General features: G+C 41.5%; 1 protein-coding gene across 5 annotated transcripts in view; it reads left to right on the forward strand.

Annotated features, from left to right (window-relative positions):
• The window catches only part of sema3ab (sema domain, immunoglobulin domain (Ig), short basic domain, secreted, (semaphorin) 3Ab), a 122,151-nt gene that overhangs the window by 65,677 nt on the left and 30,728 nt on the right, over positions 1–25,746 (forward strand). For 3 of the 5 annotated variants that reach the window (XM_064343125.1, XM_064343126.1, XM_064343127.1), the window contains one exon: positions 13,122–13,327. In XM_064343125.1, coding sequence (XP_064199195.1) covers positions 13,216–13,327 — 112 coding nt within the window. In that variant the 5' untranslated portion in view covers positions 13,122–13,215. Of the gene's footprint in view, positions 1–12,598; positions 13,328–25,746 lie in introns of those variants that run through there. The other 2 variants (XM_064343128.1, XM_064343124.1) reach the window with 2 other exon arrangements.

A 25,746-nucleotide genomic window follows, 5' to 3' on the forward strand; every position in this document is an offset into this window, starting at 1 on the left:
ACCTGTTTCATCTGCCTTTACTGTAATGCTAATGCGTTAGATATGAAACATAGATTGTTGGCATTTATCAAGTGGAGCTGTTCATTGAAAGTTTTGCAGAAACAGCAGTTTTCACTGTTGTTCAGAACACATTCACTGTGCATGTGGAGTGCACCAACACATATGTAGAAGTCATGGTTCTGTTTTGGTCTGGTTGGAAATCTGAAGACAGGACACAGGTTTTTTAGAAAGTTCAGAAACGAGGCATATAATGCTTAAATCGCCTTTCTGAAAGGACTGACTGGTGCTCACTGTTTAAGTTGGAGTGCGTTTGGTGAATTAAACAGGCTGGTGAGAGTTAGTAAAAACATTTACATAATAAAGAAAATAGCCAGCTTATAATGAATCACAAGTACATTGTGTCACAGTATCACAGTGTTTGGGTTCTTGAAAGAAAGGGAAAATGATGGATATCAGACTCAGGCAGCCAAATCCAAAAGTGTCGAAGTGCTTGTATATGAGTCTTTTCCGAACTTTATTGATCCATTTCTAAAGATATGAGCTCACTCTCCAGCATGAAGCTTCTCTACTTTGGTTTATTTGTAACAGACTTCCAATTATCAGGGTTGCAGAGAGAGGGTTTCAGAATGAAACTGCGGTTGGCGCATTTGAGAAAGACATCTGTTTTAATAACACTTGTCATGTCTTTAAATAAGCTGAGTAGACTTTGCATACTTTACTAAAGCCTCCGCCTGACTGGCTGTCTGAATTTCTTGTCCTTTCTCTATGAAAACGTTGGAAGGTTGGCTCAGACAGGCTGAGGGAGCATTTTGCTGTGTCCAGCTGGGATGTGATTAGTGATGCGTGGGCCTGAAGTGTGGCTTTGTCGGGTCTGAAGTACCCCGCCAAATTGATCTAATCCCTCTCCACAGCGCTATCACTGGGCATTTCTACAGGTAGAGCTGGAATCCCGCCAAGGAATGTATACGCATTGTGTTCCGTTGCGGCCGTTCTGCAAACTCTCTTTTGTGCTCAGGGTTCACCGCGGTGAAGGTTGGGGCCAGGGCAACATGTCAAGGGGCCATCGGGCCACATGTTAGGAGACGCGGAAATAATTTGATCTCAATGGTTCACACGAGCTTGCTTTTTTTAGGCGAGCTCTCTCACATTTCAGCACAATACGGGAGATGGCCAAAAAGTGACATCATTCTTACTGGCCTAAACATATTGAAGAAACTCAAAGACTACCTGTACAAACAAGAAGATTCATTGATTACTTTTTACCATGCCTTTAGAGTACTTAAACTCCAATCATTTCCACGTGGAAATGTATCTTGAAAAATGGCGGGTATTTCTTATTTTGGCATCCCTAACACATGTGAGAGCTGCATGGTCCTCTGGGCTGGCCTCGTGCCTGATAAGGCCATTTGAATATTGTTGACTTCGAATCATGCTGGCAGGGAGGACCCAGTGTGCGTAAACAAAGCTGCTGAGGCCTCTCAGGGCTTCCTGTGCTTTCATAGCATCACACTGAGCACAGCTGAGAAAGCGGGGCGCTTGGCGGGCTTCACCCCAATAAAGTTTGCCATACGACACAGGCATGCAGCAAGGCGATGTAACTAACCATCGCTGTGCAGTCTTCTGTTTTAGGTTGGAACCATATCATTTCCCCAGTTGTACTGGTAATGCACAATGAGACTTACTTAACCGTACAATACCCTCAAAAAAATAGAAACACAAATATTTACTGTTTGTATGTTCTCAAAATGGAGACTATACACTTTTATGTAAAACATTGTACTTGTTTTTTTAGGAATATGCTTTTACCACAAAATATATTTCCTGCTTATGAGGGCAGCAGCAGTCTCAATAATGAACTTTTTTTTGGCATATTCATAGTGGAGGCAGAATTAAGGCATTACTCATATTTTTAAAAGTCATGTCTGGACATTTTTCACATTGCACATTTGTTATCTTCATATAATAGAATCTGGCATTCGAACAGTGTCATTATGGTTTTATTGTTTTCACGGTTTTACATTAATATTTTTCTATGGTTTCTTTTAATGGAAATTGAACAATGTGTACTAGATTTATATCATGATTTTGTATTTAATCATTTAGTTGCATTATGTGCAGTCATGGACCATATAAGTGTGCGTCTGTGAAAAAAGCAGAGAATTTGTACTTTTTATAGGTTTGTACCTTGTCTTTAGCAGGTAACATGTTTATGCTGTGGGTGTGTCTTATCTGTGAATTGCTGAATGTTTCAGGTTCTGCAACATTTTTATTAAGACAAGTGTTGTTTTAGTATAATCACAGAACGTGAAGAACAAAGCCTTCAATTCAGTAGTGGATTAACAGAATGAAAATGCAGTGCCTGTCTGCTGTGCCGCTGCTTGTTGCGAAGGTGAGAAGGTACACAGAGAGCAGACGGGAAGAGATAGGTAAGATTTTTCCAGATCTGTTTTGTTCCGTAAAAATGTAAATTCTTTACATTGGGGGCTTCGTACAGAGTATTTCTGTGTTTGTCGAGTTGAAACTTGTAAACACTCCCTTAATGAGAATGCCATATCAATAAGTCATACAATGTGCAACATTGTGTTATGAATTATATATTATAAAATCTATATCACATAGATTTTGTCATATTTGATTTCAGACTCATGAAAGGCACAACCTTGAAACCAAAAACAGTTCTTTTTTTATTATTCACAGGTGTATTTGTAATGTAACGTACAGAATTGTCTCTATTCATAAATTCTATGTAGCTACAGTTGTCAGAAACTTGTAGGCCCAGCACAAATGGATTTGCTATTCCGATGTGGTGCCTTCCCAGAATCCACTTGTGACAGCACTTCAGACTGGGCTAGAGTACACACTCATCTGAGCCAACACCAACAGCCTTACTTCAGTGTGAGAACCAGGAGGCACGGGGTGAGGAATCATTCATCAAAAATCCTCTTAAAACAAATGACAAGAGCCATGCTGTTGTTAAACACATAGTACCACAGGATGCAGATTGGGTTTGAAGGCTATAGGTCATTGCTAGTCCATTTGCTTCTTCGTAATGAGGAAGGCCATGGGACAGCGTGTTAATCACACACGGATGAGTTTGCAAAAGATGGTGCCCACCGCGATGGTTGCAGATTGTGTTATTATTGAGCAGACTGAGATTGTAGAATGGGGAAGACGAATGATGCTTCACTGCACCACAACCGTGAAGGAAGTTTCGCAAGCATAGCATATTTACAGGCTGGTCAACGTGTCCTGATCTTTGTGGGACTGATTCCGCCCACTACGGGGTTGATTTGTACAAACACAATACTGTAGCTTCATTGTACTCAGAAGTGTTAGAGTCGGCTATTATGTGCGGGGCTGCTGAGTGAAACCTTAGAGAAGTGAGGAATGCCACACGCCTGTTTTCCTCCGACATCTTATCCAGTAGTATCATCTCCCGTTCTGCCTGGCGTGGAGAACGCAAGCGAAAGAAAATGTTCCCCTCCATTACTCATCACCCCCAGGCTTTTGGACATGTGCCGTCCTTTCAGGACAGGCAGCCATTATCGTTTCCTACCCTGATAAAAGCAAAGAGCCAAGGTGGGAATCCAACGCAGCGACGCGCGAGTCAGAACAAAGGCTTTCAGCGGTAAAATGACGACACCCTCCACCTCATCGGTATCACCAGGCGTTTTCAGCGCAGACGTACATTGGTTTGAATAGTCGGCTGATGAGAGAGAGAAGGGTTTGAAGGGACAGGAATGGAAATACTCTGTTCCCAGGGTTCCTCAGCTGTGCTGTAACTGGACGCAGTGTTAGTTTTGTAACATGGTCATTATCACCATGCATTACTGGCATTTTCTTTTCATTTCACATCTCCATGTAGAAAGCATGAAGACGTCTCAAATAACACTAAGCTGAAGTGATGGTCTTCACTTTGTTGTATGTTACTGAGTGCTTGCGCAGACCAGTATATTAGATTTTATATATAGCCTAGTTGCAGAATGCTAACTGGTATGTAACACAATTGTCTGCATCCTTATTGTCAAATTGCTTTGTTAATCCTCTGCATGAATCGCCTGTGATGGCATAGCATTTTATTGCTTATGACAAGTTAATTTTGCCTTGCGGTGTCCCATGTCCTATGTGTGAACTAAAAAAGATAGGAAACACATGGAACTCTATGTTCTTCAGTATGTTCAAATGATTGATTGATTAGATCTTTGTAGAGTGCATTATATTCTTGAAGAACAACAACTGACATCTGTCATACATGAAAGTAGCTGTAATTTGTAGTCTGACAACATAAAGTTAGGCTAGATAGAATAGTACAGTACCTCAGGTGTGTAGATTACATTTTGCACATGCAAGGCTCCTTATGTGTTGCAGCCAGGACAGTTAAGAAAGTACACTTCAGCTGAAATAAGGCTTTCCTTTTTTTATAGAAGAGGACCCACAGTAGGTACTTACAGGTAGAATAAGTTTGAAATATTCATAAATGATCATTAATTGATGCAGGTGGCGGAACAGGGATGGAGTCCCACAGTGTAGTCATGATTCAGCTGGTTAGCAGGCAGACGTATCTTAAATTAATAGCAAATAAGCAGTGATGGCAGGGGGGTCAGAACATTTCCATTGAGAATTTAATGATGAGGCCTGTCCCACTCTCAGCCACACCATTATCCTCCATCAGTTTGTTAATATGACCTTTTACCAAGCCTAGTGTGGGGGAGAAAAGCAGAGAAGGGTCTGCCTTGTTCGAGTAGATTGGGAGGAGAAAAACAGAAACACAGGGTTCATCTCTACAAATACTGAATTTGCTGTATTGGTTTGCATTAATTTTTCTTCACAGTCAATTAAAAATGATGTATGTTGACCCAGATAAGATTTTTTCAAGTTATGATTGCAAAAAACGTTACATTAATTTGTAGAAATGGAGAGCACATTTTACAGTTATTTTATTTGTACCAGAAAAACAACATTTACATTATGTTATTTTGGCGTGAATGTCCCTTGTGTTATATGGAGCCATAGTGCCATAGTAGTAGATTTAGTAGGGAATGAGGGATACAGTACCTGTCCTCCTGAATGTGTAGGGATTGATTGTTTGGGTGGGGGGGGGGGGGGGGTTGTTAAAATCTCACCTTATGTCCTTGTATGGAGCACAAGTACCAGTAGTGCACCTTCATTAATGTGATGGATGTAAACGACAGGTCTGCTATGAATTTTTCCTGAACATGTCGCTCAAACTAATTTATTCATAGTTCTGTGTTGGCACATTTACTTTTTTCATCCATTTTTAATCAAGATGAAGTAAATCAAGTAACCAAGTAAACCAGCATGTGCTTCATTCTGTCATAAATACTGCATGGTGCATTCTGCCTCTTCTCTGCTATGAAGGATGCTGTGGGAAATTTGACCTCTGAGAGAATATAAGGCACAGCCAACAGCTCGGGGCACTATTGTGCCCACAAAGTGAATATATGCTACCCAGTTTCAGCAGATATTTCTCTGTTCCTTTAGTCACCTTGACTTAAGCAGGCTGGATGCAGTTGCACAGGATAAGATTCTCATAACGAGTAGCAGCAGGTAGTTATGGTTCTGCTCTTAGATTCAGTGATTTCCAGTCTACTTCATGATGAAGATAAAGATGTGATAACTAGATGTGATAACTAAGACAAACAAATTCAGGTCTCTTGTTTTGGCAGCAGTGTCACTCATTGTAAACAGCAGTGGCACAGGGCCAGCCATCCTTAACTCGATGACAAGCAGGATGGCTTTCCCTTTCAAACAAAGAATTCTGATTTCTTCAACAGCTGCGCACCATCACGATGGAAATATGTACCATTCATGTCGTGAGAATGCCAAATGTGTGTGCCACTTTGTTAAGAGCAGCTTAGTATCAATGACGCTGAATGAAATGCCATCTTTGTTTCAAATATGTCTCACAGGGACGGCAACTGAAAATCGTCCATCATTCAGGCAGATATACCATGACCTTTTTGCGGGGTTGCTTTACTAAGTTGGTTTGTTTTACAAGTTGTTCTACTACATGCTTTTTTTCTCAGACAGTTATCAAATTAGGTACACAGCCAGACATAGTAGTTACCAGCACAAGTGCTCTAACACAAGACCAGTGGGTGTTAGTCTGTGGAATGCTGGTTAATTGCTGAACTAGTCCTTGTGTTTATGGGATTATTTTCCCAGAAAGTCAGTAATTTGTGAAAATGAACGCAGCACAGAACCACTTAGAGGCAGGTGGGAGGTCAGACTGGGAATGACTGAGATGGAAGGTGGGCTTTTAGTGCAGGCCCACATTGTTCGACAGGGCTGGGAGAGAGCCCCATTCGGGGCTCAGCTTTCTCAGCGGGTTCTGACCGATCCAGAACCTGCCTCATTGTAATGGCCTTTATCCAGCACTCAAATCCATCTAAGAAAGTCAGATCACTGATCTGCTTGGCTCTTCTCTCGTTGCTGGGTAAGCTCTAAGTGTTAAATTTACGGGTGTTTTCCTTATGGTCATGTCCAATTCGGCTGGGCATTTAACACCCAGAAAAGTGTCAGGAGGAGCTGAGGAACCACAAGTCCCTGATGTGTGATTTATAACTGGCAAACATTCCCTGCCTGCTTGATCGGGTACATCTCTTTTTTATTTGACAAATGTTTTTGGATGTATTTTTGAACCTTATTTGAGTCATTCCCAGTAGAGTGGAAACTCAAGCTACTGTGGTTAATTTTATGAATTTTACAGCTCTGTAAGCCTGTAATCAGATGCTGTGAAGAAGTACTGTGACAGGGGGAGGAGATCTGATAGTGCCAATGGACTGAAGGGCTCTTATCTGTCTAGCAGTCGCTGCCAGCCCGTGTCAGAGATCCAGGCTTTCCCACCACACCGATATTGTGTTACGGCCAATGGGAATATATTAAACCGTGATTTGCATTTATGAGCTTTCCTCATTAATGTATGCATGCATGCTAATTGGTTTATTTATTGAAACACACAAATTGCGCAAATGTAAATTAGAAATGTGTTTGGTGGTCGATAAATACATGAATTAATACAATTAATTGAACAGGAGAGCTGTCTGCACTGCGACCATGGTTCACGCTATATGATCAGTAGCCGGCTGCTTTAGCATGCCAGTTGCCTAGAAACAGTGCGTATACTGTTAAGTGTTTATAATGTCTCCAGTTTTACCACTTTTTCTCTAAACACCTTGGTGTTATATGACTAATTAAACAGCCTGAGGTTTCTAATCGTACTTTAAAACAGTACTGCATTGCTTCCAAAAAAAAAAAAAAACTTAACCCCCACACAGACATCCTCTCAACTTTATTAGATTACACTTTAATTTCACTGACAGACTGGGAAAAAGTTAATGCGCTTTAAAATTCTCGAGTGGCCGGTTCACCTTGACAAGAGGATTTTGGGAGCTCTGGGTCAAAGATTGTGTTACACAGGGTGAATAATGATCATTTTTGTTGTCTCAGACAATCTTCAGCTAAGCCTCTTTTCTTGTCTTTCCAATCTCCACCTCCCATTTACATATACATGAGACCTAAATACTTTCGGATCGAGGATTAGTTCCAGTCCTTCAATGGCCTCTGAGGGGCCTTTATTCCCTCCTGATGTGCCTATTAATATCCATTTAGGATATTTCCCGTCTGTCTCATGCCTAAATTGATTTGTCATCAGTTAAATCACTCACACAGCAAGCAGGGCGGGAGGAACTGAGGCTTTTATTGTACAATGCTTTAGGTGCCTTCACCAAGTCACTCCAGACTGGCACCAGATTGCTAAATCTGGGAAAAACACAGCTTTTGCTACACTAGGTCAGTGTTTCATTCTTTTATTTCCATTTTTACCCAGAAATCTGTTGTAAAACTCCTGTCAGATTGTCAGAGTCAGTCCAGTGGGAGAGAGCTTCTGTTAAAGAGATATAAAGAAGGAAAGAGGGAGGCAGTGACTGAAGATGTCATCAGCACAGCAGATATCAGCAGATGTGCTGTCCTCCTCTAGCGTAAACTGTGACCACAGTGTGGAATTGACACACATTAGGATGGCCGTGTGAAAAGGACAAACATTATGATTACAGAAACTGATCAACAAACCCTGCATACCCACTCCATGGGTGGGGCGATGGTAGTCAGTTTTGTATTTTTATTATTTTTTTAACCAAGGTTGCATTTTTTTGTAGTTCTATTACTGGAAACATCCATTTCCACCCTGAAAGGTGTGACGCTGCATAAGTTAAGTGACGCACATTCTGTGAGCAAACTGTCAGAAACTACTGGCTGGTTATCAACATTAAAAACTCATCAGAACAGTTAAAGACTCAATTATATGCTCATTAATTCAATGACCAGTGGGAAAACAAGACTTTTGGCAGTTAATTGGTAACAACTTGCAGTGCTATATAGAGAAGATAACACCTTAATTAGCTGGAAATGGGTGTGGTGTTTAATGTTGAAGATGTGATGAAATGCAGTGTAATATCCCCATCATAGCCCATTTTTTGCACAGTTACAGTGTAAGTGATCTCTAATAAGACAAATAAGGCTCCTCTCTGTTCATAGTTTGATTCTACAAGCACAGTTCTGTGTGCCATTAGGCGATTAGCAGAGAATGCTGTGACCTCATACTTTGTATCTGGTTTTATTTACCTTTTGGTTTGTTTCTTTTATCACAACTATATGGTGGCCATTTAATTTAGTTATGCTATTCAAATAATTTATTTACACTTGCTTAGCATTCACCTATATTTGGAGTTACATATTGTACATATCTTATATGTTTACATATGTAGTGACATAGCTTAAGGACATGTACTTCACACACATGCACCAGTTACACTTAGCACTAAACATGCTGGAATTCACCAATTAATGATTAGATAACATCAGTGAACAACCACAGCTTCTTTTTACAGAAGAGTAATGGCTTTCATAAAAAGTCTTCCATACGCACTCTGTGATGTTACACTGTGGTCCCAAAGGGCATTGATGGCATTACATAAAATCTTCGCCCTAGACTTGCGCAGAATGATTTGCTGAATAGACAGTCTTGTAATCACACACAGCGAGTGAGCTTGCTCTGCCATGACTGTGGCTTTCCCGAACAATGTCTAATTTGTAATATAGAAGAGCCATACAAGAAGGCACAAGAGCTGGCAAAACAGGCAGGCGGCACACCTCGCCAAGTTCTCAGTCAAATTAGGATATGTAATAGCGCTGACAAGAGTGAGAAGGACCACACAGGAACTAAAGGTGGGGCAAAAACAGATGTAGCAAGAGGAAAAATGTTAATTAGGGGAAGGTAGCAAAGCAAAGGGGCTAACAACTGCTGCTGGAGTGCTGTCCCATGATGCTCTGGGAGATAAAGGGGGACACAGACATGTCAGCAGGGTCAGCAGAAAGCTTGACATTTTGGGCAGGCTGGGACCTGTCGGCTCGCCCGCCACTGAGTCAAAGATCAGCTTTCGGAGCTTACCGAAATAACGCCCCCAACCCTCCTTTTATTTCGGGGAAAATCCTAATGCCATTTTAATGGACATTTTGTAATGGGTATTTTAAAGATTTGCGAGATTACTGTGCTTTGTCTTCAATTCAATGAAGAAGAAATCACAGTGATCTAACTTTTCTCATGGAATTGTAAGTTACTTTCCAGGGTATAATCTTTTTTAGTTTCTCAAAATTATGTATAATGTGATTCTTTTGCAGGGAAATTGTTTTTGTACAAGAGAGGACACAGCACAGATTCATACATGCATACTCCACTTTGTGGAATGTGTATGATTATATACCACAAAAATCGAGTCCAAACCATGTTAGGAAGAGAACACTGGAATGCATGTCATTGGTTGCCATGATGGGAAAATGTGGTTTCTTCTCCCTCCCTGACACTGCTTCTCACTCAAAGCGAGTGGTCAGAATCACTCGCCTCCATACGGAGATATAAAAAGGGGCCTTGTTGAAATTATTATAGCCACGGGCTATGGAGTTTGCGGGCATTACACACCCCCCGATTGGAACCGTCGTTAACACATGACAGCAGAATTGTCATGCCAGTAATCATTTGCGTTGTCCTCTGATAAGACTGACTGATCGAAACACAGATATAGGGAATACTGCTGACAGCACTGTGAGTGCGATGTGTCAGACAGTGGGAGAGTGGCCACCGTGGTCAGGCCCTGCATGACATGGCTGACATTGGGGACCCAGCACCTTTCATGCCCCTGCAGAACCCGGTGGTGTCCTCACAGGGTCATAGACTGACATATTTTCCAGTGGAACTGGCAGACTAGAGCCAGGTCACAGCAGTAGCTTGGGCCTGATCTGTTTTAATTGGAGGGAATCGTTCTCTGCCTCTCGTTCCAAGGCTATCGCTGAAAGGGTGTGTTTGGCACTGCGCCAATTCACGGGTGTGTGCCGCTCTAGTTAGGGCTCTCAAAGACAGACCAGCCTCCTCCCATCACCTGTGCGAGACCCCAGGCTCCCAGTGCTGTGGTTTTAATGAGACCAGTGGAAGTCGGGCCCTATAAAAGGTAGCTGGTGATGGATGTGTGGGACCTTGAAATGGATATTGCTCATCACACACCCACCCCACTGTACGTCAGTGCACAGTGAATGCAGTTTCAGCGTTACACAGTAAGGAGTAGGACATAAGATCTCCTGGAGGAAGAGTTACATATCTGTAACTTATGGCTGGATCAGAGGTGGGTACCTCTAGTCCGGGAGTATTGCCATGGTTGCAGTTGTTTTTGGTCCTGCCCAAATCATTAATCTTTCAAGCAAAAACAATGATCATGTATATAAAGAGCCCATTCTTAAGGAGCTTAAATTAAAAACTTTCTATAGTTTCCTGTCCCAACAAAAGATTAATCTCTGTGGACCAGTATCAAAAGTCTACTGTTATAGATGCAGCAAGTAATGATGATGACGCTGAGTGCAGTCTTTTTTGTCGAACACTATAAGTATAGAGTTCCAGTACAAGGTGAGTGCTTTAAAGGGAGGGGCAGGTGTCCTCGATGCAAGGCCGAGGGTTTCTGTCAGCAAGAGATAATGGTGAAAGAGGGGCCCGCGTGATCAAAGGCAGTACTCAGAGCTGCTCCCTCCTTCAGAACCTCACTCATCTCCCTTTGTCACCGCCAACGCTCGGCTCGTACCCCACGTCCTGTCGGCGAGCCGGACCGTGACTGGTTTCTGCGCGCATCCAGCCGACACGTCCATAATGAGTCACGTTCCGGGCGCTGGCCCTGGCCCTGCAGAGTGGCTCCTGGGAGTGTCCGGCAGGTTTTCTATTTTTAATGGCGGGTGCTGAAAGCTCTGGAAGCCCGTGTCAGTGACTTCTCATTTAGGGCCGGTGGCGTGTCGTAGCTTATTAAAACGTCACTGCCCAAATATTCTGACCTGCCGGTAATAATGTGAAATGGAAAACGTGAAGATAAGCGCTTCGGCCTCGTAGGGTCAACTCTCAGCGCGTCACTCCCGATCTTATCTGCCACTTTTTTTTTCTTGTTCGTTCCGCAGGGACCATCGCAGGTGCTGTGGCCCCAAACACAGATAAATGTTTTGATATTTCCTGATAGCTGTCATGTTGACCCAAAAAAAAAAAAACTGTAACACGGTTTGAGAATGATCCTTTCATCCGGTGTCTTTGTTGTGGGTAAACATCTCAGATAGCCCGTAGATTAGACCTGGCTGGGCCTGGGTAATGAATGTCCCGCTGGGGCGACTTTGTGGCGGAGCGTCTTTTCATGGTCATTGTGGGGTGTGGAGTGGCGTGGGGTGGCTCTGCTTATCAAACATTTTAACACTTAAGTGCTGGTCACACCATCTGAAAGGAAACTGCAGTGTGTCATGCTGGGAGGAGTAGGAGCTGAGGGGAAGAAATAGCACATTTACACAAGTCAGGTTTCTTACACAAGATGCAGGCAGACAACACCATTTTTTTTCCTCGCACTCAGTGACAACCCCTTGAGAATTTAGTAATAAAACTTTAAATGAATTATATGCACTTGCAGACTTATGACATTAAAGGAGTAATCAATTTGGCCCATTGTCTAAATCAATACATCTGTAGTCTGTCCAACCTGATGATAAAATAATTTAACATCGTCTTTTCATAAAAGCTTGCAGGTTAAGCCGCCATATTTAATAATAGCTGTGTTGAATGAATAGGGCTTGTTTTTGAGGCATCGAAAGCCAGTGATTTGACTAAATAATTTCAGTACTGCATTGTGTGTGTGTGTGTGTGTGTGTGTGTGTGTGTGTGTTACAGTCAGAGGGGTGGAAGTGGGGAGAAATGGAGGTGCTAACAGAATAGCGTCTCACTTTCTCCGTTGTTTCTTTCAAGAGACAGCCACGGTGTGATCCTTGCTAAAAATACATGAACTGGCCCAATCTTCTCCACTGTGGGGAGTGTAGCCCCCATGGTGGAGGAGAGTTATACCCCCCTCCTGGTTACACTGTGAGAATGTGGGAAGTTAAAGACATTGGTTGCCACCCACCTTATTCTGTCAAAGACAGAGACATAAAGACAGGGAGAGAGGGACAAGGGGACAGAGAGAGACCGAGGAAGTGACAGACAGAAAGAGGAGTAAGATCATGAAAAGGGGGAATGTATGAGAGAGGAAGAGACAGGGGAAGAATGTGGAGAAAGAGAGAGCTAAGACAAAACCTGTTCAGGATATCTTCTGTCATCTCCTAGCTGAGAGACCTCTCTCCCGCACTCTCTCTCCCCCTCTCTCTCCCTCAGCTGCTCGATCTCTCGCTCACTCTCCCTCCCCCTGATGGTGCAGCAGCATTCAGTTTAGCCGAGCTGTGGACAGGATTAGACGTTGCCTGTGTGCTAGAAGAGACAGAGGAGAGAACTGCTTTGGGGTCTAAATCATTCAAGGAGAAGCAGTGGTGGGACAGCCGAGGTGACATCTCTGCCTTTCTTTTCCTCTTTCTCTCCAAAGCCTCCCGATTCTGATTCACCACACATTTTTCTGTGTGGTCAGTTTTTACCTGTTGGGTGAAGTTCAAGGGCTGTGGATTTCCACACTGTCACAGGAGCAATGTGAGTGTGGCTCTGGAGCGTTTCCCTGCTCTTTTTCTGTGATACTGACCCACGTCCCCTGTCACCTGTTCACCCTCAGGTTCTGGGGTTCCGACTCTTCTGGGGACTATTGGGTTTTTTTTTTTTTTTTTGGCTGACTGACTGCACCCTGAGCCCGTGGCTCCGGGACCACCATGGACTACCTTGCTGGGATTATACTGCTGCTCTGTGGAGTGTCTCTGCCTTCAAGCGAGGGGTCGCAGCAGCCGAAACACAACGTCCCACGCCTCAAGCTCTCCTACAAGGGTAAGTCATTTATTCCTGTCTCTCCTGTCCCGGCTTCGGCTGTGGAAACTAAAATCTGGTTCCCCTGAACTGGAGTCCTCATTTTGTACAATATTTTTAGATTGTTTCCATGTGCTCAGCAAGTCTCAATGAAAAATACATATTAACTCCTTGCACCTTTTTATGTTGTTTCTTTCCAGAGCCCTGTAATGAAATTACATTTGACAGCTGAGTTAAACCAACACTTTGTTCTGTTGGCCCAGAAAGTGATTTTACAGTCTGTTCTTGGGAGTACATTATTTGCGCTATAGCACTATACTTCATACATGCACGCAGATATTATGAATGCGAATATTGGCAAATGAAGTGTAAGCATTCAAACAGCGTATTACAAAGTTGTTTTATTACAGTATGCACTATGCTCTGATGACCATGTTCAGATCAAGCTCTGTACTATTGTTCTTTCAGGTTTAGGCCTTAAGACGGCTGTGGTGCAGTTACAGTATATCACAGTATAACAGGAAAATGTTTACCTGAAATTACCTCCAATTTTGGAATGGTAATTTATTATAAACCCATTTACATGGGAAACTGCTATCACCGTTATCTTGCAACAAGCTATAAAGCCCAAGGTTGAATTTAATGAGGCTTTTTAAAAATGGTTCTGAAAGTATGTTTCCGTCAATCATAGACAGTGGGATTGTGAAATGTTCATGATATTTCTTCATTTATTTTTTGATTTGTATTAATTCATAACATGCTCACAAGTCGTGTAAGTAAGTATGGATAGTGTAAATTTGACCCACGATTTCTGAAGTTGAGTTGAGTGAGATATTTCTAAGTATTATTTATTACTCCTTAATTAGCACAGTTGCAGAACTTTAAATATAAGTGTGTGTATTTCTACTATTGATTTCACATGAATTTTGAATGCCCTTGGCAAACCCACAAGGTAACCATAGTAATTATACAGCCATTGAGCTGTAAACTATTTTTTTTTAAAGGAAAAGGCATTGCTTACTGCGTATTCAATGCAAAGTAAATATATTTTATTCAAATCATTAGCTATTTTGTCATGCGCTTAGATTTGTCAAATTGGTCATGTAGCATTCATTACGTATTTGAGAGGTTATACTGATAGTGTTAAATATGCTTACCCAGAGGTATTTCATTAAATATATTCCGATCCGTTTGGCCTGACCATGTCATTTTAACCAAGCTTTTTTTTCAGTAATACAATGCTTGCAGGTATAAATATCCAGTTAGAGAAATATCTCCTAAGAAGTCTGTCTGGTTTTAAATGCCGCGCGATTTTAAATTAACCAGGCATTTGCGTAATTATATTATTATAATGAATGAATCAATCAATCAATAAATAAATAAGCATGTAGACTGATAAACGGTACGCATCCTTATTAAATACATACCTATTAGAATACTTAGAATGCCTAGTGTTTGTTAAAAACTAGCGTTTCATATGCAGACAATTATTAATATAATATAATAATAATAATAATAATAATAATAATAATAATACGTGAATGGGTCAAATATTGGTTAAGAAAGATAACATAACATTGATTTAGATTTACTAGAATAGAAACCTACAAAATCGATTTCACCAACAAGCCATCCGCAGGTTTACAAATGGTTCGAATATAATCATTTCCTCAATAACTATTTTAGAAAATGACACATTGTTGTGGAAACATCATATTTACCCAATTTAATTAAGAGTGATTACATAATGAGAAAAGAAGTTATCAGCAAAATGATATTATTCTATTGAAACTAATTCCAAGGATACGTCCACGCTGGCTAAATTCTGAATTGGGATTTCACCTATTTCGGATGTTCGGGTGTGTCAGAACAGACGCGTAATCAAATGAACAGGCACCTGGCCACTCAATCACATACATTAAATTAGATAAATAATACGGCAGACCCCACAGGTGCTAGATTGAGCTTTTGATGTCCATAAAAGAGACGTTTCCTCGCGCTCCGCTCTGGCTGTTGTCAGAATATATTTAATGAAGAGCGCTGCCGAAAGTAAACTATGTGAGAGAAACCGATTGTTAAGCGAAGTGGCATTCATTTTTTTTGGAACTTGCATCCAGCGTAGCAATTACACAAAATAAATGGTGAGAGAAATTCTCTGCAGACGGCCATCCAAGGAAGTGCAAAATGAGCGATTTCTCTCTCTGGCTCTATAATTACGCGGAGCGTCTATTTTACCACCAAGTATAGCGGGATTTTATTCAACAAAGGTACGCCTGCAAGGCTCTTATCTGAAGCCATCAGTGAGTGGGTTTGTGTGTATGTCAGCCATGTGTCTTTTCTGCGGGTGAGGATTTAAAGCTTGTCTTTAAAGATGGAAACATTGTTCAGTGATTTCTAAAGTAAATCCAATGTGGACGTCATAGCATGAATTTGAAACAAATCCAAAAGAATCATAATTCTAGTTCCAGTTTCTAGAATTCTAGTCCATTGCAATATTATTGTATTCTATTTGATATTACGGTTATGTGTTGAGTCCATGTTGGCTAATTTAATTCTGAGAATGCTGTTTTAAGGAGCTCTTCATTATGGAAAACACTGACCCCTGCAGGTTGTAGGAGAGAATCCAATGTTAAATTGTTTGGAATCATAAATAATCTGATTGTAAAAATATGTATCAGAACTTAAATTGGTTTATTAAACAACATGACAATTGGGATAATTGCTGCCCATTCAGCCACAAATAGTAAGTAAGAAATCTGAGGGAAAGAGTTTTTTTTGCAGGGGTGGACCTGTAAAAGAGACTGTGTGCTGTAGGAATTCATCATGAATCTTTCAAAATAGACACGCTCTACACTGACCGCACTGTACACAGTCTGGAGCTGTCCTATTATAAGTTTACATTCTCGTGAATTCCTAGATGCGATATATTCCAGTGACGAGACGGATATGGGTAATTACAAGGTGAGCTCAATTATACCAGCCCCACAATGTTGTTTTCCTCCATTTGATCATCTCCCTGTGGAACTGTTCTCAGAAAGCCACATACCACATGTTTTTTAAGTACAGTCTTCAGTGTCACTCTTTAAGTGGATGTCTTGCCCTGGACACGGCCAGTCATTTATATCCGGATATTTTCGGGATTCTTTAGCTCTGTGTGGCCTAGGACAAGACGCTGCAGCCTGTCTGTGGACAGACCGCCAACTGTGACAGTCACATGTAGGCCCCCCCGCTGGAACTGGGACTCCAACCACAGACGCTGTTTCAGCCCACAATGATGCTGGACAGTATCATGAAGCTAGAAACCGATGCAAAAATACATAGTACTATAAAGAAAGTAACACTAACATAGCATTGTGCGATCTGTTGCATCACCATTTGTTGGGGGAGGGGGAGGGGGAGGGGGTTCGACAGCATTTTGCAGTTAGTTTCCAAATGGACATTGGGTCCAGTGTTTGCTGGTAGGCACACCTGTGAGTGCTCGTCAGTGGGGCGGGTGTCAGGTATCACTGGGATTGCTAGGCTGGCTCACTCACCGCAGGGGGCTGGTGGAGATGGGTCCTTTCAGCTGATTGGCTGACATGGGGGTTTGACCTGAGCTGGGCTCTCTGCTCCCACTGCTGATGATATGAGACAGGCTTTCTTTTATTAGGAAACAGGACCAAAACCATGCTACTCTAGCATAGTATTGGTTTGTTCTTTCTCCACAAAACGGAGTGATTCTTAAACATCCATGATGGGGAGTAATACCAGCACACTAAATTCCATATGAAAAGGTTCAGCTGTAGAAATAGCAATAATTATTTAGTTGTGAAGTGATGGGAAAAATAAAATCAATACCACATATGTCCATATATACCTTAGGTCAATTGATTAACCTTGGAGTAGACTTTAAATGGGCTAGAATAATTAGATAAGCTCAATGATTGCCATTAGATTTCTGTCAACAACTCCCCGCTGACAATTTGTGGGTTTAGACTCCCACAAGGCCTGGACCTCAGCCTATGGGAAATGTCTGCATCCCCTGCTATGCTCAGGGAAAACTGGAGGCTATCCCAATATGACTGGTGAGCCTGGAGCTCTGGTTTAAGGGTCTATTAGTGTTAAGGGTTTATAAAAACAATCGCAGGCTTACTCAAACATAAGGCAACGTAGACCGACTGTATCAACACAACGTAACTGGAAAAGGAAACACTCAGAAAAAGGGTACATCTTTGGTTTTCATGGCAACAGTGCCTTGCACCAGCATGTCTCCATTATATCACTAGCCAAGGTCTACAGTAATATTAGTCTCTGTGAAGAGTGACATTTGTTTCTCAAGCCTTACGAAAATCTTATCTTAGTAAAGCTAGCCTGCTGTTTTGTGCGCAAGACCTACAAGCAGGCCTCATTTACTGTGGGGACAGAAAAGGTTTTACTTAACGCCCTCATTAAGCTTTTAATCCACAAGCACGTTAAGAATCTAAAGGCTCAACTTCGGTTTCGATGGGCGTGTGAACAGTTTCCTTTCCATTTCTGAGTTTACAACATGTTGGTGTGCCCTACATTTGACACTGCACAAGGTGCACAGTGATGTACCTGGCCAGTTGGAATGGGCTATTTGTCATTTCATGCCAGAGCACCTACATGCTTGCACTGGCAGCCACACCCTCTATTTGCACCTCGCAGTGCTGACCGGTGTGTTGGGGACGTGCGTTCGCAGGTGATGAGCGAAATAAAAAGGTGTCAGACGTTCCTGGGCGTTCCAGGAGCGCTGTGCTCCCGTGGCGCGGGACCATGGAATGGCTCCGATTCTCGCAGGTATCCCCTTGTCATTGCCTCATGTTAAAGAGAAAATGAGATTGTCTGGCCTGGTTCTACCTTCCAAAATGGAAGGTTAATGAATTCCTCACCTACAGAAGCCACCTATGCTGCACTACCTAATACCAGGAGAGACAGCACATTGTTCAAAGTAACCTGTAGTAATATAAATGGAAAAATGGATTTAAATTAACTTAATACAGCAGCCTCAGTAATTCCATGCACTTGATATATTTAGAAAACAACCAAAGGTAATCTATTTATGGAATCCTGTAGTTAAGGGCTTAGTTTTGTCACTGAACCAGATGAATTGCCTGTGAGTAAAATGCATAAATCAACACAGCGGTGAATAATGTGGAGTTTAGTCAGAGATTCATTTGAAAACGTTGTTGGAAAGGGTTTTATGGTTTAATTGGCCGATCTAAATGAATAACAGAGAGACAAGGCAGCACTGAGCCTGGCTCCATGTGCCCCACAGTGCACCACAGTGAACAATCAGAATGTAGGGTAAGAGAGTTTATTTTTATCAGTCTCAGATGGGACTGTTCCGGTGCATCCATCTGCCCTCTGCATCTGACATCCACTGTAACAGAATAAATCTGAGGGAGAAAAGGACAGAGAGAGAAAGAGAGAGAGAGAGCACAAGGGAGGAGGATGGAGCGAGAGTGCGAGATGCAAGAAGAGGTGGAGAACAGTCAAGAGAGATGGTGAGACAGAGGAAGAGTGCAGGAGAGTTAATGAAAACACGAGAGAAGAGAAGAGAGTCATGAGCTCACAGTGGAAGAGGGAGATGGAAAAAGGGAATAATAGAGAGTGTGTGAGATACTTTGACCTGTAGAGAAGGTGAGAGAGAGGGAGGCAGGAAGATAAGGAGAGATGGGAGTAGGGACGGCAAGAGACGAAAGAGGCAAAGAAGATAAAACAGCGAGAGACAAAAACAGAGAGTGGGAGGTAGTGATTACGGGAGGGAGAGAGAGAGAGGTAAAAAAAAAAATATGGAGACAGAAGGTAAACAGGACAAAAGACAGGGGGAGAGTGGGGGTGTGCGAGAGGAAGAGAGTTAGGATGACTGACCCCTACCAGACAGTGGCGTTATCTGTGACTATGTGCAGTCGTTCACCAGGAGATTCATCCAGGGAGTGCAAGAACTTGTGCCACAGTTTCAGTGTTACTCTAACAATGCCACTGAGATGGATGGCCCCCTTTTGTACTGTTAATAGTTTCACAGTTTCAGGAAACTGATCCCCAGTACAGTGACTGCAGCTGTTTATTACATTTGAAAATATAAAATGCTATCAACAATAAGCCCTCATGCATAGCAGAATCATTAATAGAATATAGTTTTCTATTACAACAGCATTTTCAATGAGTGATGTCTATAGCAGTTTGTGGTTTTCCCCCAAAATTCAATTGAAGATTTGGTGTCATTAAATGGTTCCTTATATACTTGGTTTCTTATGTATGATGGAAAGGAAAAAAAAACAGAATGTGGTGAGACAGAAATATTGCGTTTCAGCAAAATAATGTGTTCCCCGAACACTGTAATGCATCTGCAAATCCATACGCAACATATGGTGTTACACAGGGAGGGCATTCAATCTCAAATTCCAGTTAGGAATTCAGGCAAATAATTCTTTCACTTCTTACTTGTCATCACGAGTTTGGTGGTTAGCCCCTTAACCAAGAATATTTGCACAGAATTTTTTAAACGATGCGTAGTTCTGTAGCGTGACTCACGGGAAGTTCATCCAGCTATCAGTGAACTAACTCTTAGCGCGACGGTTTGGATTGCGACTGGGAATGAGGGTGATGCATAACTGGACATAGCATCATCTTTGATGAGGAGGGATTCATTCAGCAGGATATTGTCTGCCTCATCATATGATAGAGGCTCCTAGATCAGGCATTTGCATTCAGCCTGTGTCAGCTGTTTAGGTTTTAAAGCCCGGAAGCCATATAACTTATTTCAGCAGATGGGTTGGGCATGCTTTTCAGAGAATAATTTGCAGAGGGATTTATAATGATGAGACAGGCCTATAATTGACCGTTTATATTGCATTGGAGAATAGAGGACAAAACAAATAAAGAGATGAGATTTGCAGTAACATGCTGAAATTATTTACTCAGCTACAGACGAAGCCCTTCAGCAGTTAGATTGTACAATGCCACAGCAGAGTGGTGCTCACTTTCAGACAAGTTAACATCCATAAAGACACACTTTAGTTACACATTGCTATGAGTTTGCTCTTTGTATCAGCATCGCTTTGAGCAAGACATCCACCTGAAGCATGACTTTGTTTATTTGTCTCCCTTTTCAAACTGTCAGCTGGCTATTAAAAATAAAATTGCCGGTGGCTATACGGCTCTGAATTCCTTGCCCAGGTAGCAATCCAGGGAAATTGGTACAAACCTGCATAAAATGGAAGAAAATGGAAGCGCAAGCCCACAAATATCTGTGTGCTTGCAATAACATTTTAGCACTTCTGTCATGTGGGCCATTGCCATAGAAGCTGGTCTCCAACACCTGTGTCCGTAGCTGTGACAATGCCTGAGTTGTACTGAACCGGAGGACAAAAGCTTGAATTCTGAACAGTAGCGACCTTGGTTTCCTTCAGAAGCATGTTTCAGAGGTTTCTCAGTATGGAAAATACAAAGGCATTGCCTTAAATCATATACTTTCTTTTAAGGGCTTTGGTACACTTGAGTTTAGATTAGAAAATGTACTGTTTTATTTATTTTTTTTTTTTTTCAAATGTTGGACCAGGTTTATTTAATGAATTTACTGCATTCTAGGAGTAAAATTAGCACTCGCTTACAGTGTTGTGACCTTTAATTGTTTAATCATTCAACTATTGTTGCAAAGACAAGAGATGCAAAATGTGCTGGCAGGAGGAAAAAAACAGACAGAAAAAAACTTTCCTATTTATTTCCAGTACAAAATTAAGTTCGAAAGAATCCACTTAATTTCCATTATGTTTTTCAATCGTCAGATGATTGCTTTGCATGAATCAATATATTTCGCTGCGCCGTGGAGTGCGTTGATGGCATTCACAGGGCGGCACAAGTGGATTGTGTAAGCAGCACTTAACATCACAAAGCAGGCCCTAGCTCACAGGATCCTCTCTGCTCTGAATGCATGCACAGAGAAGGGGAAGAGAAAGGAACTATTAACTAAGTCCTCCTTGACCCCCTGCTCGCTTTACAGTGTTCATTTTCGACAGATTCCAAGGCTCTCGCAAGGAGACTTGCCAAAGCTGCTCACAGGGAGGTCTAAAGAAAATATTTGTACAGGTTCTGTGAGTGTTATTCTTCTGGTTCTGAATGCTCATAATGTGATACCAACCTAGAACAGCCTCAAAGCGCACAACTGGGGCTGCTGGCCCTGTTGTAATAGCTCTGACCTCTCTGCCTGTGTTTATTGCACTGTTCTAAGAGAACAGTCAGAGTTGTGAATGTAGTCCTGATGAAGGTATTACAGTATGCAGTACATATGAAAAGTTCCTCATATAAACAGATACGAATATCTACACAAAGACAATAGCAAAGGCATTCATGTCAAAGGTGAAACAAGTTCTACCTTAAATGTATGTTTGATAGAAGTCCAGACAGGTATGAATGGGATGGCATTGACTGTGGCTGCTCGCTTTGGTTAGTTCAAGTTGTCTTTTTGCTCATTTGTTTTTCTAGTGTCAGCTGACTGCTAGCCATGCTCTTGCTGGTTTGCTTATACTGTAAGTGAGCTGTTATAAAGTGGACTAGCTATGTGATGACATTGGTTCCATTAACACTGGTTCTAATAGCACCCAAAGCCCTGGGCAGAAGAAGAAGAAGAACAGCATCACCAAGCACATTCAAAAACCAGATGCAGACTGGGAGTAATGTTAGGCCTGCATTTTTCTGGGAAACATCTTGACTCTGAGTGCAGATGAGGTGTAGGCAGTCATCTTGATCTTAACAGAGGCCAGCTGCAGTGAGTAATGTGACAGAAAAGCAGTCTTGCAGCATCACGGCAGCCAGCTTTAGCCCTGAGGTGAGTTAGCCCAGCTCTGTTGTGGACCAGGGCTGCCTGTTCCAGTGCAGTTGGTACGGTACATGCCCAGTCCTGGGCAATGCAGGAAGAGAACAGCAGCACTCACCTAACAGTAATAGGTGATGTGCACTCACTGCACTTCCATGGAAAGGACCACTGGGTGGAAGATATTGATTTCACTGAGCCGTGGGCAGTTCCAGCAGCCTGATCTGGGACTGGTTCGGTTGAGCAGCCCTTCTCTAGTCTTTCTGCAATCAGTGAAGCTGCTCAAGGCGTCACATCTAAATGACTAGCATGTGACTTCAAGTGTTTATTTTATTATCATTGAGCCTCAACCACAAAACTTTTCTTTAAGTATTTATTTTTTCTTAAAAATATTCCCATGAAAAAAACAAAAAAAAACAATATGAGATTCATTACACACTTTGTTTTTGTGCATATCCCAGAGATGAGATGATGTATTATAGCCGTTTGTAAATTTTATGTGCGATCCTGTTCATGTGATTTGCATAAGGAAACAGCCATGAACCAGTACAGATAAAACAAAAATGATGAAATTGTTCCAAAATATTCTTAGAAACGTTCTTACATGCAGTTTACAATCAAATGTGATCGTACACAAGTTTCATGAATGAGGCCCATTATGTTTTACGTGGTGTGTTGCTACACTCATGTATAAACACAAAATGGCGCACTCCCAAAAGTTAAAGACCTGCAGACTACTGATTGTAAATATTAATAAATCAGAGAATCACATACTCAAGTTCCACATTGCTTTATCAACTTTCAACGTTTCAGCAAAATATGCCTTTGTCAGGGTGATAACCAGTGAGCAAGCATAAACACACATTCAACATTTAAAGAAATATACACTAAAACACTTTACATGTAACAAAAATAATTGTGTTATGTATTATATTCATGTGCATACATTCATGTATCACACATAATGTGACATACCATTAATATCAATACGGTAGAAACCTTAGTTTTGGTGGTATTGGTAAATAAATAAATAAATAAATTCCCATTCACTTTCAAGGGTAGCACAACTGGCATTCTTAACAGAACTAGTCTATAGAGAGGTTACAAAGGCAAAAATTGCAATCTCAGGCAGCCATTAGGAAGCTCAGATTAGCTGAATTTGTGGGTATTTATTTTTGCGAGTTCCCATTGGCAGGTGCAGTCGTCATCTCATTAGGCGCTTCCGTGGGGCTTTTGAAGAACACGCCACGGCGAATGGAATTATCCAGCTGAGAAGTCACTTTGTGCCCCCCGGCTTATAAGGCACCGGCCCTTTTCTGTCCGTCCACAGCGGCCTTTTGTTTTACTGCGCTGGGCCTGGCTTCAGACTGCCCTGTTTGGCATCAAAGGGGGCTAAGAGAACGTAGCCAGGGGGGAGGGACCTGCGTCAGGGTTTGCTTGGGACTTTGTTATTCTGGGAGACAAAAATCTCAAAAATAAACAAAAGAAATATATGACGTTCATCTTCATCTCCGTTCTTTCATCTTTTTTTTTCTTTCAAAAGGAAACCACACGCCGTTAAAAAGGGGAAGCTAGCCACGTTCCGTACTCGAAGCTGTTTTATTTGTTGTTTTGTTATTTATTTAGCAGATGCCCTTCTTCAAGGGAGACTTAAGATGATACAAGTTTACATTGTTTGCATTCCTCAAGTTTGTTTGTGCAGCTGGATTTTTATCGGAGCAAATGAGGTGAAGCACCCTGCTGAAGGGTTCAATAGCTCTGTCCCACCTGGGATTCTAATCCCTAGCTCTGAATGTCATGGTCTGGTACAGTGCTTAAGCCATTACTCTGCTACGGTGCCACATCGGCATGCTTGTTAAGCTCAGCTGATGCTTCACGCGTTGACTACCCTGCCTTAGGCATGTGAACGTCATTTCCAAAACAGGTTTATTTCATTCTTTTTGGTGTATTAGTGTATTTGGTGAGTCTGACAGAAGGCACTCTACAGAATTCAGCAACATAATTCAAGAGGTCTGTTGTGTTTTAAACTGAGAGACAGGCCTGAGGCTGTTTCAGTCTACACTTCCGTACAGGGGACAAGACGCTGTTAAAACTTTGCCAGGTGTCCTTTGTAATATGTCTTGGCCACCTTAGCGTTACTCTTTTTATTGACTGAGCACCATAGACCTGTTCTTCTGTGGATATATCATTAATGGCAGTGAACCTTACAGTGGAATGGCATACATGTACGTGTAAGTGTATTCACCCCTAACTAAATAACACCAGCCACCACATCAGTCCCTGCACACAGCCAAAAGGCAGCTAAGGTAGTTCTATTAAAGAAACAACCAAAAGAAAACAAGAGAAATGAAAAAAACAATACAAGTTGAGGAAAGTGTCTGGTTGGCCTGACTCAGGGCATTGAGTGGAATGGGTACAGTGTTTCCTCTGGATTTGATTAAAAATATTTACAGGTTTTTGCTTGACATAAAAAGCAGTCAATTAACAATACATACATAATAATCAGCACTTCATAAAGTTAGAAAGATTATTCCAAATGTGTTGAGAAGAGCTCCACTCCGAATATGTAAAGCATGCGTACAGTGGCATTCATGTTCTCGGTATTCATCATATGATGAACTTTTAAACTTCATTTTGGAATTATGTTTCTAACACAATAAACATAAAGCAACTAAATATGCATTTTCCAAAATGGGGTGATATTTTCCGTTAAGAATAAATTCCATGGATCAGTCAAATTATAACCATAAGATTTTATGTAGTTTTGTAGTTTTTCAGATGTCCCATGGTGCTCTTTGAATTGGCAAACCTACTCATTTTGTCTTGATTGTAGAAGCAGATCTGACACATCCTTGATCAGATTTCACCCAGTCCAGTTCATTAGTAGCAGTCTTTTTATAGCACACAGTTTGTAAGGAAAGCCATGTGATAATGCTGGTAGAATCATAGCATGCATAACTCAAAATCAAGCTGCGTGCAATAAACTTCAGAATATCTGTTCTGGCAATTTAAACGTCTTTCCCTTAGCAACTATGTGTAGACTTCACATTTATGCATTACTAAATACATGTATTGGCTTATATTAGGGCAGATGTTTTTAAGTGATGGAAATGCTATTTTGCTAAAATGAAATGAAGATGTATTTGGCTCTCTGGTTATCCCTGAGGGCGAAACCGTAGCTTATATTGAGTTGTTCTGCCTTAATAGAAATCTCAATTATAAATCCTCTCTCATAATGAAAACATATGGCTTTTATTTCAGATTGAATAATACAGCACAGTAATATCATGTTATAGTGACATTATGGTGTGTGAGTGCGAGAGCAAAAGTGAGTGAGCATATGTTGCGTTGTCATAACACCATTAAAAGCAATGTAAGGATTTTTACATAGTGCACAATACATGCTCGTATTTATACTCAGACACCAGCAGTACGATGGCATGTAAAGCATTTAAACCTGTCGCTATTTCTGTATTTAAGGTGCCATGAAATCTCAGGTTATGACAAACCAAGACGAGGAGATGAGATATGTAATTTAAGGATGCATTTAAATGGATGCAAAATATTACATGAATGCACATTTTTGTCTTGTGATTGAGGCTATAATTGTGTACTCAGCAATGACTGA

This window comes from Anguilla rostrata, chromosome 7, assembly GCF_018555375.3.
Source record: "Anguilla rostrata isolate EN2019 chromosome 7, ASM1855537v3, whole genome shotgun sequence".
Taxonomy (NCBI): Eukaryota; Metazoa; Chordata; class Actinopteri; order Anguilliformes; family Anguillidae; genus Anguilla; species Anguilla rostrata.